Source organism: Lipotes vexillifer, unplaced genomic scaffold (assembly GCF_000442215.2).
Source record: "Lipotes vexillifer unplaced genomic scaffold, Lipotes_vexillifer_v1.1 scaffold1106, whole genome shotgun sequence".
In the NCBI taxonomy this organism is placed as follows: Eukaryota; Metazoa; Chordata; class Mammalia; order Artiodactyla; family Lipotidae; genus Lipotes; species Lipotes vexillifer.
The window spans coordinates 625,373-638,301 of NW_006776601.1; the positions used below are offsets into that span (position 1 = coordinate 625,373).

General features: G+C 38.7%; 1 protein-coding gene across 1 annotated transcript in view; it reads left to right on the forward strand.

Annotated features, from left to right (window-relative positions):
- POLQ (DNA polymerase theta) overlaps positions 1-12,929 on the forward strand; it is a 124,653-nt gene that overhangs the window by 17,817 nt on the left and 93,907 nt on the right. Inside the window, 2 exon segments of the mRNA XM_007450507.1 lie at positions 1,413-1,559; positions 3,230-3,442. Of these exon segments, the coding sequence (XP_007450569.1) occupies positions 1,413-1,559; positions 3,230-3,442 (360 nt within the window).

A 12,929-nucleotide genomic window follows, 5' to 3' on the forward strand; every position in this document is an offset into this window, starting at 1 on the left:
TGTAGGGAAGACAGAGACCAGTTCTAGTTACAGAATACTGTGATATTTTATGACTTTGTTATGACAGTGGAATCTTGAGGACAGGTGATAGATATCTCAAGCCTAGCTCCAATAAGTAAACTTTGCCTGAAGTTATATTGGGTAGACTCTTATCCAACGTTTTAATATCTCTTCTAGTTCCCTCTTAATTGATACTTTCTTATTATGCCAACTTATATTTTTTATGTGAACCATGATAACTTATATTCCTTAATAACCAGAAACATTATTAATATTTTCTTTGCTTGAGGCTCTGTTATTTTGATTTATAGCAGTGGTTCCCAAATCCTAGTGCTTAGACTGGAGCCTGGGCTATGATGAAGTTTTCACCAGAAAAGTAAAGACATGGCAGCACATTTTTCATAAAGATGAAGTTTAAATTTTGAAATTATCCCTACTAATTTTTTTATGTTAAAATAACTTTTCTTTTGAAATAAGGAATCAATGATAATTTAAAAAAAAATTTAAATTGTTCTTAGAGAAATAAAACTTTGGCAGCCCTCTGTGGATCCTCAAAATTTTAGGAAAAGTTTACCTAAAAGACTTAAAAATATATAAAATATAAGATACATTCTATGAGAAGGTTTACTAGTTCAGAAATCCAAAAGTCTACGAAATTCTTTAAGCAAACATAGTTCTTGCATCTAAGAAAGTCTTCTGGGGGAAGTTACACATAGAGGCAAAAACAGAGGGTAATGTATGATTAATTACCACACTGGTGCCCAAAAGGCTAGAAGAATTGTCATTTAGAGCTAAGCTCCTATGTGATTCTGACACTGCTGGTTTGGTGGGTGGGGCACACTTTGAGCAAGGATTTTGATTTTTAGTCTCTGAGTGGTAGTATCTGTAATTTTCTCCTTCCTTCAGCTGTTTCTTTTGATCTCCTCCTGTGGGCTTGATCTCACCCTAATATAGTGTTTCCTAAACTTTGGTACACATTAGAATTGCCTGGGGAGATTTAAAAATCGTTATGTCCAGGTTGCATCACATCACAAAGTCCAGAGGTGAATGCCAGGCATCAGTATTTTTAAAAGATGTCCAGGTGATTTTTTTTTTTTTTGGCGGTACGTGGGCCTCTCACTGTTGTGGCCTCTCCCGTTGTGGAGCACAGGCTCCGGACGCGCAGGCTCAGCGGCCGTGGCTCACGGGCCTAGCCACTCGGCGGCATGTGGGATCTTCCCTGACTGGGGCACGAACCCATGTCCCCTGCATCAGCAGGCGGATTCTCAGTCACTGCACCACCAGGGAAGCCCCGTCCAGGTGATTATTATAAGTAGTAGTTTCAGAACCATTGCCCTCTGTCATGACTCAGGCAGATAGCAGTTAAAGAGGTCCAAGGGGAGGTGACAGTGCTGATGATTTTTTTGTGACAGGATTGGTAAGATCATCTGAACTTCCACCAGTGATACTGGAACAAAAGGGCCTCCTAGAAGTGATGGATCAGTTAAAACGTTTGCCTTCAGGACTGGACTCTGTATTACAAAAAACTGTGCCATGGGGAGTAGCGTTTCATCATGCAGGTATCCGTATTTATAATATGTTATTAAGAAGCCCCCTCCAAGAATCCTTATAATTTCTTCATTTTTATTTTTATATTTGATTTGCATTTGATTTCTTGTTAACCACACTTAATACTCTTAGATTTCATTTTAAGAAATTGTGTGATTAAGGTTAAACAAGAATAAGAATAACATGTAGGTTTACTTATCTGTATGGTATATAAATACTAGATATAAGCTTTTTTGTACCATTGGGGAAGTGAATTCTAAAATTATTACCTTTCTATACTTTGTTTCCTTAAAAATTAGGTTAGAGTGGTACTTGCTATCCTAATTTTATGCCACTCTGTTTCCTTTTATCTCAAGGGGTATTGGAAATATTCTCACGAGTATATCAAAATCAAATTAATTTTAGAATTTGTCATATTATATTTTGAGAGGGCTACAAGTGTTTAAAAACCAAATACCTAGGTTGTCAAAATTGCAAGGGTTATGACAGTCACCGAATTAAATAATTTCTTTCAGGGTATGATCTGTCAATGATGATATGTGTTGAGGATATGATTAAGAATATATAGTTTCTGGGGAGCGGGAAGGGTAAGCTGTGACAAAGTGAGAGAGAGGCATGGACATATATACACTACCAAACGTAAGGTAGATAGCTAGTGGGAAGCAGCCGCATAGCACAGGGAGATCAGCTTGGTGCTTTGTGACCGCCTGGAGGGGTGGGATAGAGAGGGTGGGAGGGAGGGAGATGCAAGAGGGAAGAGATATGGGAACATATGTATATGTATAACTGATTCACTTTGTTATAAAGCAGAAACTAACACACCATTGTAAAGCAGTTATACTTCAATAAAGATGTAAAAAAAAAGAATATATAGTTTCTATGATTAGGAACGTAACCTTTTCAATTTATTTAAAATTTTTATCGTGCTATATATAAATAAATTAAAAAAAAAATATATATATATATACCCACACACACAAACACATAAAATATTTTCATTGTATATAACTTATAGTGCATACTAATAAGATGAATACTGGTGGACCCACAACTTATTTACAAACTAGAACCCCAATCCTTTTGATTTTTTTAAAATAAAAGAAAATAAAAAATAAGCCATGTAAGTGTGTATTCTGTATGCTGTTTTTCATTTACTCATGTATTTATTTTTCAGACATTTATTTATGTGTCTCACCATGGTGTTGGATAGACCCTGCAGATACTGTCATAAGGCATGTCTCTACCTTCAAGGAGTTCTTGTCTAGAGCAGGGGTCAGCAAACTATAGTCTGCTGGTCAAATCCAGCTGTTTCTGTAAATAAAGTTTTATTGGAACACAGTCTTGCCCATTTGTTTTGCGGCTGCTTTCATGTGACAGTGGTAGAGTTGAGTAGTTGCAGCAGAGACCATCTGTCCTGCAAAACCTAAAATATTTACAGATAAAGTTTGACAACCCCTGGTCTAGAAGATGAGATAGAAGTATGGTATATAGTACAAGGGTTGGCAGATTATACTCTTAAATTGGTAGACTCTGATTACTTCTTTGTTTACAGTCATAACAATAGCTTGAAAAAAATCTTTACATGCTTGTAACAGATTCTCACATCCATTTGTAAGTGATCAAGTACAATATTTTCATTATATGTTAATAAATATATGCTATTGTAATTTCTTTTTTTTAGGTCTTACTTTTGAGGAGAGGGATATCATTGAAGGAGCCTTCCGTCAAGGTCAGATTCGGGTCTTGGCAGCAACTTCTACTCTTTCATCTGGGGTGAATTTACCTGCACGTCGTGTAATCATTCGGACTCCTATTTTCAGTGGTCGACCTCTAGATATTCTTACTTACAAGCAGATGGTTGGTCGTGCTGGCAGGAAAGGAGTAGACACAGTAGGTAAGTGAGTTTGAATTTTGTAATAGTGTTGCTGAAGGACAGTGTCAGTCTACCTGAAATTGAATGGCAACCCATTTCTTATCATGCTGTATTTCTTTGTTATCCAAAATACTAATGTCATCCTTTTGGATTTATTTAATATTTATATGAGTATAACTTAAAATTTTCATATCATCAACTATTGATTGTCTAGTAATGTAGAATCAAGATTTTCTTTTGTATTATATACAGTGAAATGATTCAGTATTATGTTAGATGACATCACATTAGCTGTAAGATGACTTTTAATTTCCAGTATCATCTACTATTTTGTGCTAGTGAAGGGATTAATTTTTATGGGTATTAATTCTGTTTAGGTGCCTGCTGTAAGAGTTCAAATAGGGATGCTGAGAGTCGGGAAGTACTCGCACACTTTTGGAATAGGAACACTTCATGTACCCTCTTTCTCTTTCTAAATTGGTGCTGGCTCTGAAAACACTTTTTCAGTTTCGTATTTTGTATCAGCAAGTAATGATAATATTACCAGCAATGCAAACAAAACTTTTGTCTTAAGCAATAGGGAAGAGGCTTGTTTGAATTAAATATGAAGATAGCAGCAAATATTATTTCTTGCCTGCTACATTATTCTGGGTATGACTAAATGGTTGAGTCTTCTAACATTAAAGAACTTTGAGAGGAACATTCTCTGTCACACTTTCTTTCTTCTAGTTTGTTTTTCCGTGTTCAGCAATATAGTTTCTATCTTGTGGCATAAGATGGCTATTCCAGTCTCTGTTATCACATCTGCATTTCAGTCATCAGGAAGGAGAGATGAGGAAGTAAAGGGCCCATCCTACCCTTTAAGGACACTTCCCAGAAGTTGCACTTAGTATTTCTCCTTACACACAGTTGGCCAGAACTAAGTCATATGTTTACATTCCCCGACTACAGGGAAGCTGGTGAATATAATCTAGCTGCATGACCCTGTGTTCATCTAACATTTAGGGGTTTTATTAAAGAAAGAATGAGAGAATGGCTATTAGGGGCAAGTATTAGTCTCAGCCCTAGTAGCAAATGATTCGTCTGTATGTAATCCCTGAAGGGCCACTGGTCTGCCTCAGTTTTTTTTTTTTTTTTTTAATTGGGGTATAATTGCTTTACAATGGTGTGTTAGTTTCTGCTTTATAACAGAGTGAATCAGTTATACATATGTTCCCATATCTCTTCCCTCTTTGTCTCCCTTCCTCCTGCCCTCCCTATCCCACCCCTCCAGGCAGGCACAAAGAACCGAGCTAGTATCCCTGTGCCATGCGGCTGCTTCCCACTGGCTATCTATCTTACGTTTGTTAGTATATATATGTCCATGTCTCTCTCTCGCCCTATCACAGCTCATTTTTCCCCCTCCCCATATCCTCAAGTCTGTTCTCCAGGAGGTCTGTGTCTTTATTCCTGTTTTACTCCTAGGTTCTTCATGACATTTTTTTTTCTTAAATTCCATATATATGTGTTAGCATACGGTATTTGTCCTTCTCTTTCTGACTTACTTCACTCTGTATGACAGACTCTAGATCTATCCACCTCATTACAAATAGCTCAATTTCGTTTCTTTTTATGGCTGAGTAATATTCCATTGTATATATGTGCCACATCTTCTTTATCCATTCATCCGACGATGGGCACTTAGGTTGTTTCCATCTCCGGGCTATTGTAAATAGAGCTGCAATGAACATTTTGGTACATGACTCTTTTTGAATTTTGGTTTCCTCAGGGTATATACCCAGTAGTGGGATTGCTGGGTCATATGGTAGTTCTATTTGTAGTTTTTTAAGGAACCTCCATACTGTTCTCCATAGTGGCTGAACCAATTCACATTCCCACCAGCAGTGCAAGAGTGTTCCCTTTTCTCCACACCCTCTCCAGCATTTATTGTTTCTAGATTTTTTGATGATGGCCATTCTGACTGGTGTGAGATGATATCTCATTGTAGTTTTGATTTGCATTTCTCTAATGATTAATGATGTTGAGCATTCTTTCATGTGTTTGTTGGCAGTCTGTATATCTTCTTTGGAGAAATGTCTATTTAGGTCTTCTGCCCATTTTTGGATTGGGTTGTTTATTTTTTTGTTATTGAGCTGCATGAGCTGCCTGTAGATTTTGGAGATTAATCGTTTGTCAGTTGATTCATTTGCAAATATTTTCTCCCATTCTGAGGGTTGTCTTTTGGTCTTGTTTATGGTTTCCTTTGCTGTGCAAAAGCTTTGAAGTTTCATTAGGTCCCATTTGTTTATTTTTGTTTTTATCTCCATTACTCTAGGAGATGGGTCAAGAAGGATCTTGCTGTGATTTATGTCATAGAGTGTTCTGCCTATGTTTTCCTCTAAGAGTTTGATAGTTTCTGGCCTTACATTTAGGTCTTTAATCCATTTTGAGCTTATTTTTGTGTATGGTGTTAGGGAGTGATCTAATCTCATACTTTTACATGTACCTATCCAATTTTCCCAGCACCACTTATTGAAGAGGCTGTCCTTTCTCCACTGTATATTCCTGCCACCTTTATCAAAGATAAGGTGACCATATGTGCATGGGTTTATCTCTGGGCTTTCTATCCTATTCCATTGATCTATCTTTCTGTTTTTGTGCCAGTACCATACTGTCTTGATTACTGTAGCTTTGTAGTATAGTCTGAAGTCAGGCAGCCTGATTCCTCCAGCTCCATTTTTTGTTCTCAAGATTGCTTTGGCTATTCGGGGTCTTTTGTGTTTCCATACAAATTGTGAAATTTTTTGTTCTAGTTCTGTGAAAAATGCCAGTGGTAGTTTGATAGGGATTGCATTGAATCTATAGATTGCTTTGGGAAGTAGAGTCATTTTCACAATGTTGATTCTTCCAATCCAAGAACATGGTATATCTCTCCATCTGTTTGTATCATCTTTAATTTCTTTCATCAGTGTCTTATAATTTTCTGCATACAGGTCTTTTGTCTCCTTAGGTAGGTTTATTCCTAGATATTTTATTCTTTTTGTTGCAATGGTAAATGGGAGTGTTTTCTTGATTTCACTTTCAGATTTTTCATCATTAGTATATAGGAATGCCAGAGATTTCTGTGCATTAATTTTGTATCCTGCTACTTTACCAAATTCATTGATTAGCTCTAGTAGTTTTCTGGTAGCATCTTTAGGATTCTCTATGTATAGTATCATGTCATCTGCAAACAGTGACAGCTTTACTTCTTCTTTTCCGATTTGGATTCCTTTTATTTCCTTTTCTTCTCTGATTGCTGTGGCTAAAACTTCCAAAACTATGTTGAATAAGAGTGGTGAGAGTGGGCAACCTTGTCTTGTTCCTGACCTTAGTGGAAATGCTTTCAGTTTTTCGCCATTGAGGATGATGTTGGCTGTGGGCTTGTCATATACGGCCTTTATTATATTGAGGAAAGTTCCCTCTACACCTACTTTCTGCAGGGTTTTTATCATAAATGGGTGTTGAATTTTGTCAAAAGCTTTCTCTGCATCTATTGAGATGATCATATGGTTTTTCTCCTTCAATTTGTTAATATGGTTAATCACATTGATAGATTTGCGTATATTGAAGAATCCTTGCATTCCTGGAATAAACCCCACTTGATCATGGTGTATGATCCTTTTAATGTGCTGTTGGATTCTGTTTGCTAGTATTTTGTTGAGGATTTTTGCATCTATGTTCATCAGTGATATTGGCCTGTAGTTTTCTTTCTTTGTGACATCCTTGTCTGGTTTTGGTATCAAGGTGATGGTGGCCTCGTAGAATGAGTTTGGGAGTGTTCCTCCCTCTGCTATATTTTGGAAGAGTTTGAGAAGAATAGGTGTTAGCTCTTCTCTAAATGTTTGATAGAATTCGCCTGTGAAGCCATCTGGTCCTGGGCTTTTGTTTGTTGGAAGATTTTTAATCACAGTTTCAATTTCAGTGTTTGTGATTGGTCTGTTCATATTTTCTATTTCTTCCTGATTCAGTCTTGGCAGTTTGTGCATTTCTAAGAATTTGTCCATTTCTTCCAGATTGTCCATTTTATTGGCATAGAGTTGCTTGTAGTAATCCCTCATGATTTTTTGTATTTCTGCAGTGTCAGTTGTTACTTCTCCTTTTTCATTTCTGATTCTATTGATTTGAGTCTTCTCCCTTATTTTCTTGATGAGTCTGGCTAATGGTTTATCAATTTTGTTAATCTTCTCAAAGAACCAGCTTTTAGTTTTATTGATCTTTGCTATTGTTTCCTTCATTTCTTTTTCATTTATTTCTGATCTGATTTTTATGATTTCTTTCCTTCTGCTAACTCTGGGGTTTTTTTGTTCTTCTTTCTCTAATTGCTTGAGGTGCAAGGTTAGGTTGTTTATTCGAGATGTTTCCTGCTTCTTAAGGTGGGCTTGTATTGCTATAAACTTCCCTCTTAGAACTGCTTTTGCTGCATCCCATAGGTTTTGGGTCGTTGTATCTCCATTGTCATTTGTTTCTAGGTATTTTTTAATTTCCTCTTTGATTTCTTCAGTGATCACTTCGTTACTAAGTAGTGTATTGTTTAGCCTCCATGTGTTTGTATTTTTTACTGCTCTTTTCCTATAATTGATATCTAATCTCATGGCGTTGTGGTCGGAAAAGATACTTGATATAATTTCAATTTTCTTAAATTTACCAAGGCTTGATTTGTGACCCAAGATATGATCTATCCTGGAGAATGTTCCATGAGCACTTGAGAAAAATGTGTATTCTGTTGTTTTTGGATGGAGTGTCCTATAAATATCAATTAAGTCCATCCTGTTTAATGTATCATTTAAAGCTTGTGTTTCCTTATTTATTTTCATTTTGGATGATCTGTCCATTGGTGAAAGTGGGGTGTTGAAGTCCCCTACTATGAATGTGTTACTGTCGATTTCCCCTTTTATGGCTGCTAGTTTTTGCCTTATGTATTGAGGTGCTCCTATGTTGGGTGCATAAATATTTACAATTGTTATATCTTCTTCTTGGATCGATCCCTTAATCATTATGTAGTGTCCTTCTTTGTCTCTTCTGATAGTCCTTATTTTAAAGTCTATTTTGTCTGATATGAGAATTGCTACTCCAGCTTTCTTTTGGTTTCCATTTGCATGGAATATCTTTTTCCATCCCCTCCCTTTGAGTCTGTATGTGTCTCTAGGTCTGAAGTGGGTCTCTTGTAGACAGCATATATATGGGTCTTATTTTTGTATCCATTCAGCCAATCTGTGTCTTTTGGTGGGAGCATTTAGTCCATTTACATTTAAGGTAATTATCGATATGTATGTTCCTATTCCCATTTTCTAAATTGTTTTGGGTTCGTTATTATAGGACTTTTCCTTCTCTTGTGTTTTTGTCTAGAGAAGTTCCTTTAGCATTTGTTGTAAAGCTGGTTTGGTGGTGCTGAACTCTCTCAGCTTTTGCTTGTCTGTAAAGGTTTTAATTTCTCCATCAAATCTGAATAAGATCCTTGCCGGGTAGAGTAATCTTGGTTGCAGGTTTTTCTCCTTCATCACTTTCAGTATGCCCTGCCACTCGCCTCTGGCTTGTAGAGTTTCTGCTGAGAGATCAGCTGTTAACCTTATGGGGATTCCCTTGTGTGTTATTGCTTGTTTTTCCCTTGCTGCTTTTAATATGTTTTCTTTGTATTTAATTCTTGACAGTTTGATTAATATGTGTCTTGGTGTATTTCTCCTTGAATTTATCCTGTATGGGACTCTCTGTGCTTCCTGGACTTAACTATTTCCTTTCCCATATTAGGGAAGTTTTCAACTATAATCTCTTCAAATATTTTCTCAGTCTCTTTCTTTTTCTCTTCTTCTTCTGGAACCCCTATAATTCGAATGTTGGTACGTTTAATGTTGTCCCAGAGGACTCTGAGACTGTCCTCAGTTCTTTTCATTCTTTTTTCTTTATACTGCTCTGCAGTAGTTATTTCCACTATTTTATCTTCCAGATCACTTATCCGTTCTTCTGCCTCAGTTATTCTGCTATTGATCCCATCTAGAGTATTTTTCATTTCATTTATTGTGTTGTTCATCATTGTCTGTTTCATCTTTATTTCTTCTAGGTCCTTGTTAACTGTTTCTTGCATTTTTTCTATTCTATTTCCAAGATTTTGGATCATCTTTACTCTCATTATTCTGAGTTCTTTTTCAGGTAGACTGCCTATTTCCTCTTCATTTGTTAGGTCTGGTGGGTTTTTATCTTGCTCCTTCATCTTCTGTGTGTTTTTCTGTCTTTTCATTTTGCCTATCTTACTGTGTTTGGGGTCTCCTTTTTGCCAGCTGCAGGTTTGTAGTTCCCGTTGTTTTTGGTGTCTGTCCCCAGTGGCTAAGGTTGGTTCAGTGGGTTATGTAGGCTTCCTGGTGGAGGGGACTAGTGCCTTTGTTCTGGTGGATGAGGCTGGATCTTGTCTTTCTGGTGGGCAGGTCCACGTCTGGTGGTGTGTTTTGGGGTGTCTGTGGACTTATTATGATTTTAGGCAGCCTCTCTGCTAGTGGGTGGGGTTGTGTTCCTGTCTTGCTATATGGTTGGCATAGGTTGTCCAGCACTGTAGCTTGCTGGTCGTTGAGTGAAGCTGGGTGCTGGTGTTGAGATGGAGATCTCTGGGAGATTTTCGCCGTTTGATATTATGTGGGGCTGGGAGGTCTCTTCTTGACGAGTGTTCTGAAGTTGGCTCTCCCACCTCAGAGGCAGAGTCCTGACTCCTGGCTGGAGCAGCAAGAGCCTTTCATCCACTCGGCTCAGAATAAAAGGGAGAGAAAGTAGAGAGAATTAGTATAAGTAGGAGGAAATAGGAAAGAAAGAAAGAAAGAAAGAAAGAGAGGAGGGAAGGAAGGAAGGAGGGAAGGAAGAAAGAAAGAAAGAAGAAAAGAAAGGAAGAAGGCAAGAAGGAAAGAAAGGAGGGAGGGAGGGAGGAGGGAAGGAAGGAAGGAATGAGGGAAGGAAGGAAAAAATACAGAAAGAAAGAAGATACAGTAAAATAAAATAAAGTATAATAAAGTTATTGAATTAAAAAAATAATTATTTAGAGAAAAAAAAAAAGGGACGGATAGAACCTTAGGACAAATGGTGGAAGCAAAGTTATAGAGACAAAATCTTACATAGAAGCATACACATATACCCTCACAAAAAGAGGTAAAGTGGAAAAAATCATAAAACTTGCTCTCCAAGTCCACCTCCTCAATTTGGGACGATTCGTTGTCTCAAAAAGGGAAGGAAGGAAGGAAAGATAGAAAGAAGGTAAAGTATAATAGAGTTCTTTAAATTAAAATTAATTATTAAGAAAAAAAATAAAAAAAAAAAAACAATGGTCGGATAGAACGCTGGGACAAATGGTGGAAGCAAACCTATACAGACAAGATCTCACACAGAAGCATACACATACACATTCACAAAAAGAGGAAAAGGGGAAAAAATCATAGATCTTGCTCTAGAAGTCCGCCTCCTCAATTTGGGATGATTCGCTGTCTATTCATGTATTCCGCAGATGCAGGGTACATCAAGTTGATCGTGTAGCTTTAATCCACTGTTTCTGAGGCTGCTGGGAGAGATTTCCCTTTCTCTTCTTTGTTCTCGCAGCTCACAGGGGCTCAGCTTTCGATTTGGCCCTGCCTCTGCGTGTAGGTTGCTGGAGGGCGTCTGTTTTTCGCTCAGACAGGACGGGGTTAAAGGAGCCGCTGACTCGGGAGCTCTGGCGCACTCAGGCCGGGGGCAGGGAGGGGCACGGAGTGCGGGGCGGGCCTGCGGCGGCAGAGGAAGGAAGGAAGGAAGGAAGGAAGGAAGGGAGGAAGGAAGAAAGAAAGAAAGGAGGGAAGGAAGGGAGGAAGGAAGGAGGGAAGGAAGGAAGGAAGAAAGAAAGAAGAAAAGGAAGGAAGGCAAGAAGGAAAGAAAGGAGGGAGGGAGGAAGTAAGGAAGGAGGGAAGGAAGGAAAAAATACAGAAAGAAAGAAGATACAGTAAAATAAAATAAAGAATAAAATAAAGTATAATAAAGTTATTGAATTAAAAAAATAATTATTTAGAGAAAAAAAAAAAGGGACGGATAGAACCTTAGGACAAATGGTGGAAGCAAAGTTATAGAGACAAAATCTTACATAGAAGCATACACATATACCCTCACAAAAAGAGGTAAAGTGGAAAAAATCATAAAACTTGCTCTCCAAGTCCACCTCCTCAATTTGGGACGATTCGTTGTCTCAAAAAGGGAAGGAAGGAAGGAAAGATAGAAAGAAGGTAAAGTATAATAGAGTTCTTTAAATTAAAATTAATTATTAAGAAAAAAAAAAAAAAAAAAAATGGTCGGATAGAACGCTGGGACAAATGGTGGAAGCAAACCTATACAGACAAGATCTCACACAGAAGCATACACATACACATTCACAAAAAGAGGAAAAGGGGAAAAAATCATAGATCTTGCTCTAGAAGTCCGCCTCCTCAATTTGGGATGATTCGCTGTCTATTCATGTATTCCACAGAGGCAGGGTACATCAAATTGATTGTGTAGCTTTAATCCGCTGTTTCTGAGGCTGCTGGGAGAGATTTCCCTTTTTCTTCTTTGTTCTCACAGCTCACAGGGGCTCAGCTTTCGATTTGGCCCTGCCTCTGCGTGTAGGTCGCTGGAGGGCGTCTGTTTTTTGCTCAGACAGGACGGGGTTAAAGGAGCCGCTGACTCGGGGGCTCTGGCGCTCTCAGGCCGGGGGCAGGGAGGGGCACGGAGTGCGGGGCGGGCGTGCGGCGGCAGAAGTCGGCGTGACGTTGCACCAGCCTGAGGCCCGCCGTGTGTTCTCCCTGAGAAATTGTCCCTGGATCCCGGGAACCTGGCAGTGGCGGGCTGCACAGGCTCCCCGGAAGAGGGGTGGGGATAGTGACCTGTGCTCGCACACAGGCCCCTTGGTGGCGTCAGCAGCAACCTTAGCGTCTCCCGCCCGTCTCTGGTTTCCGAGCTTTTAGCCGCGGCTCGCGCCCGTCTCTGGGCAACTTGCTCTCCAAGTCTACCTCCTCAATTTGGGATGATTCGTTGTCTAAAGGAGGGAAGGAAGGAAAGAAAGATAGAAAGAAGGTAAAGTATAATAGAGTTATTTAAATTAAAATTAATTATTAAGAAAAAAATTTAAAAAAACAATGGTCGGATAGAACGCTGGGACAAATGGTGGAAACAAACCTATACAGACAAGATCTCACACAGAACCATACACATACACATTCACAAAAAGAGGAAAAGGGGAAAAAATCATAGATCTTGCTCTAGAAGTCCGCCTCCTCAATTTGGGATGATTCGCTGTCTATTCATGTATTCCACAGAGGCAGGGTACATCAAATTGATTGTGTAGCTTTAATCCGCTGTTTCTGAGGCTGCTGGGAGAGATTTCCCTTTTTCTTCTTTGTTCTCACAGCTCACAGGGGCTCAGCTTTCGACTTGGCCCTGCCTCTGCGTGTAGGTCGCTGGAAGGCGTCTGTTTTTTGCTCAGACAGGACGGGGTTAAAGGAGCCGCTGACTC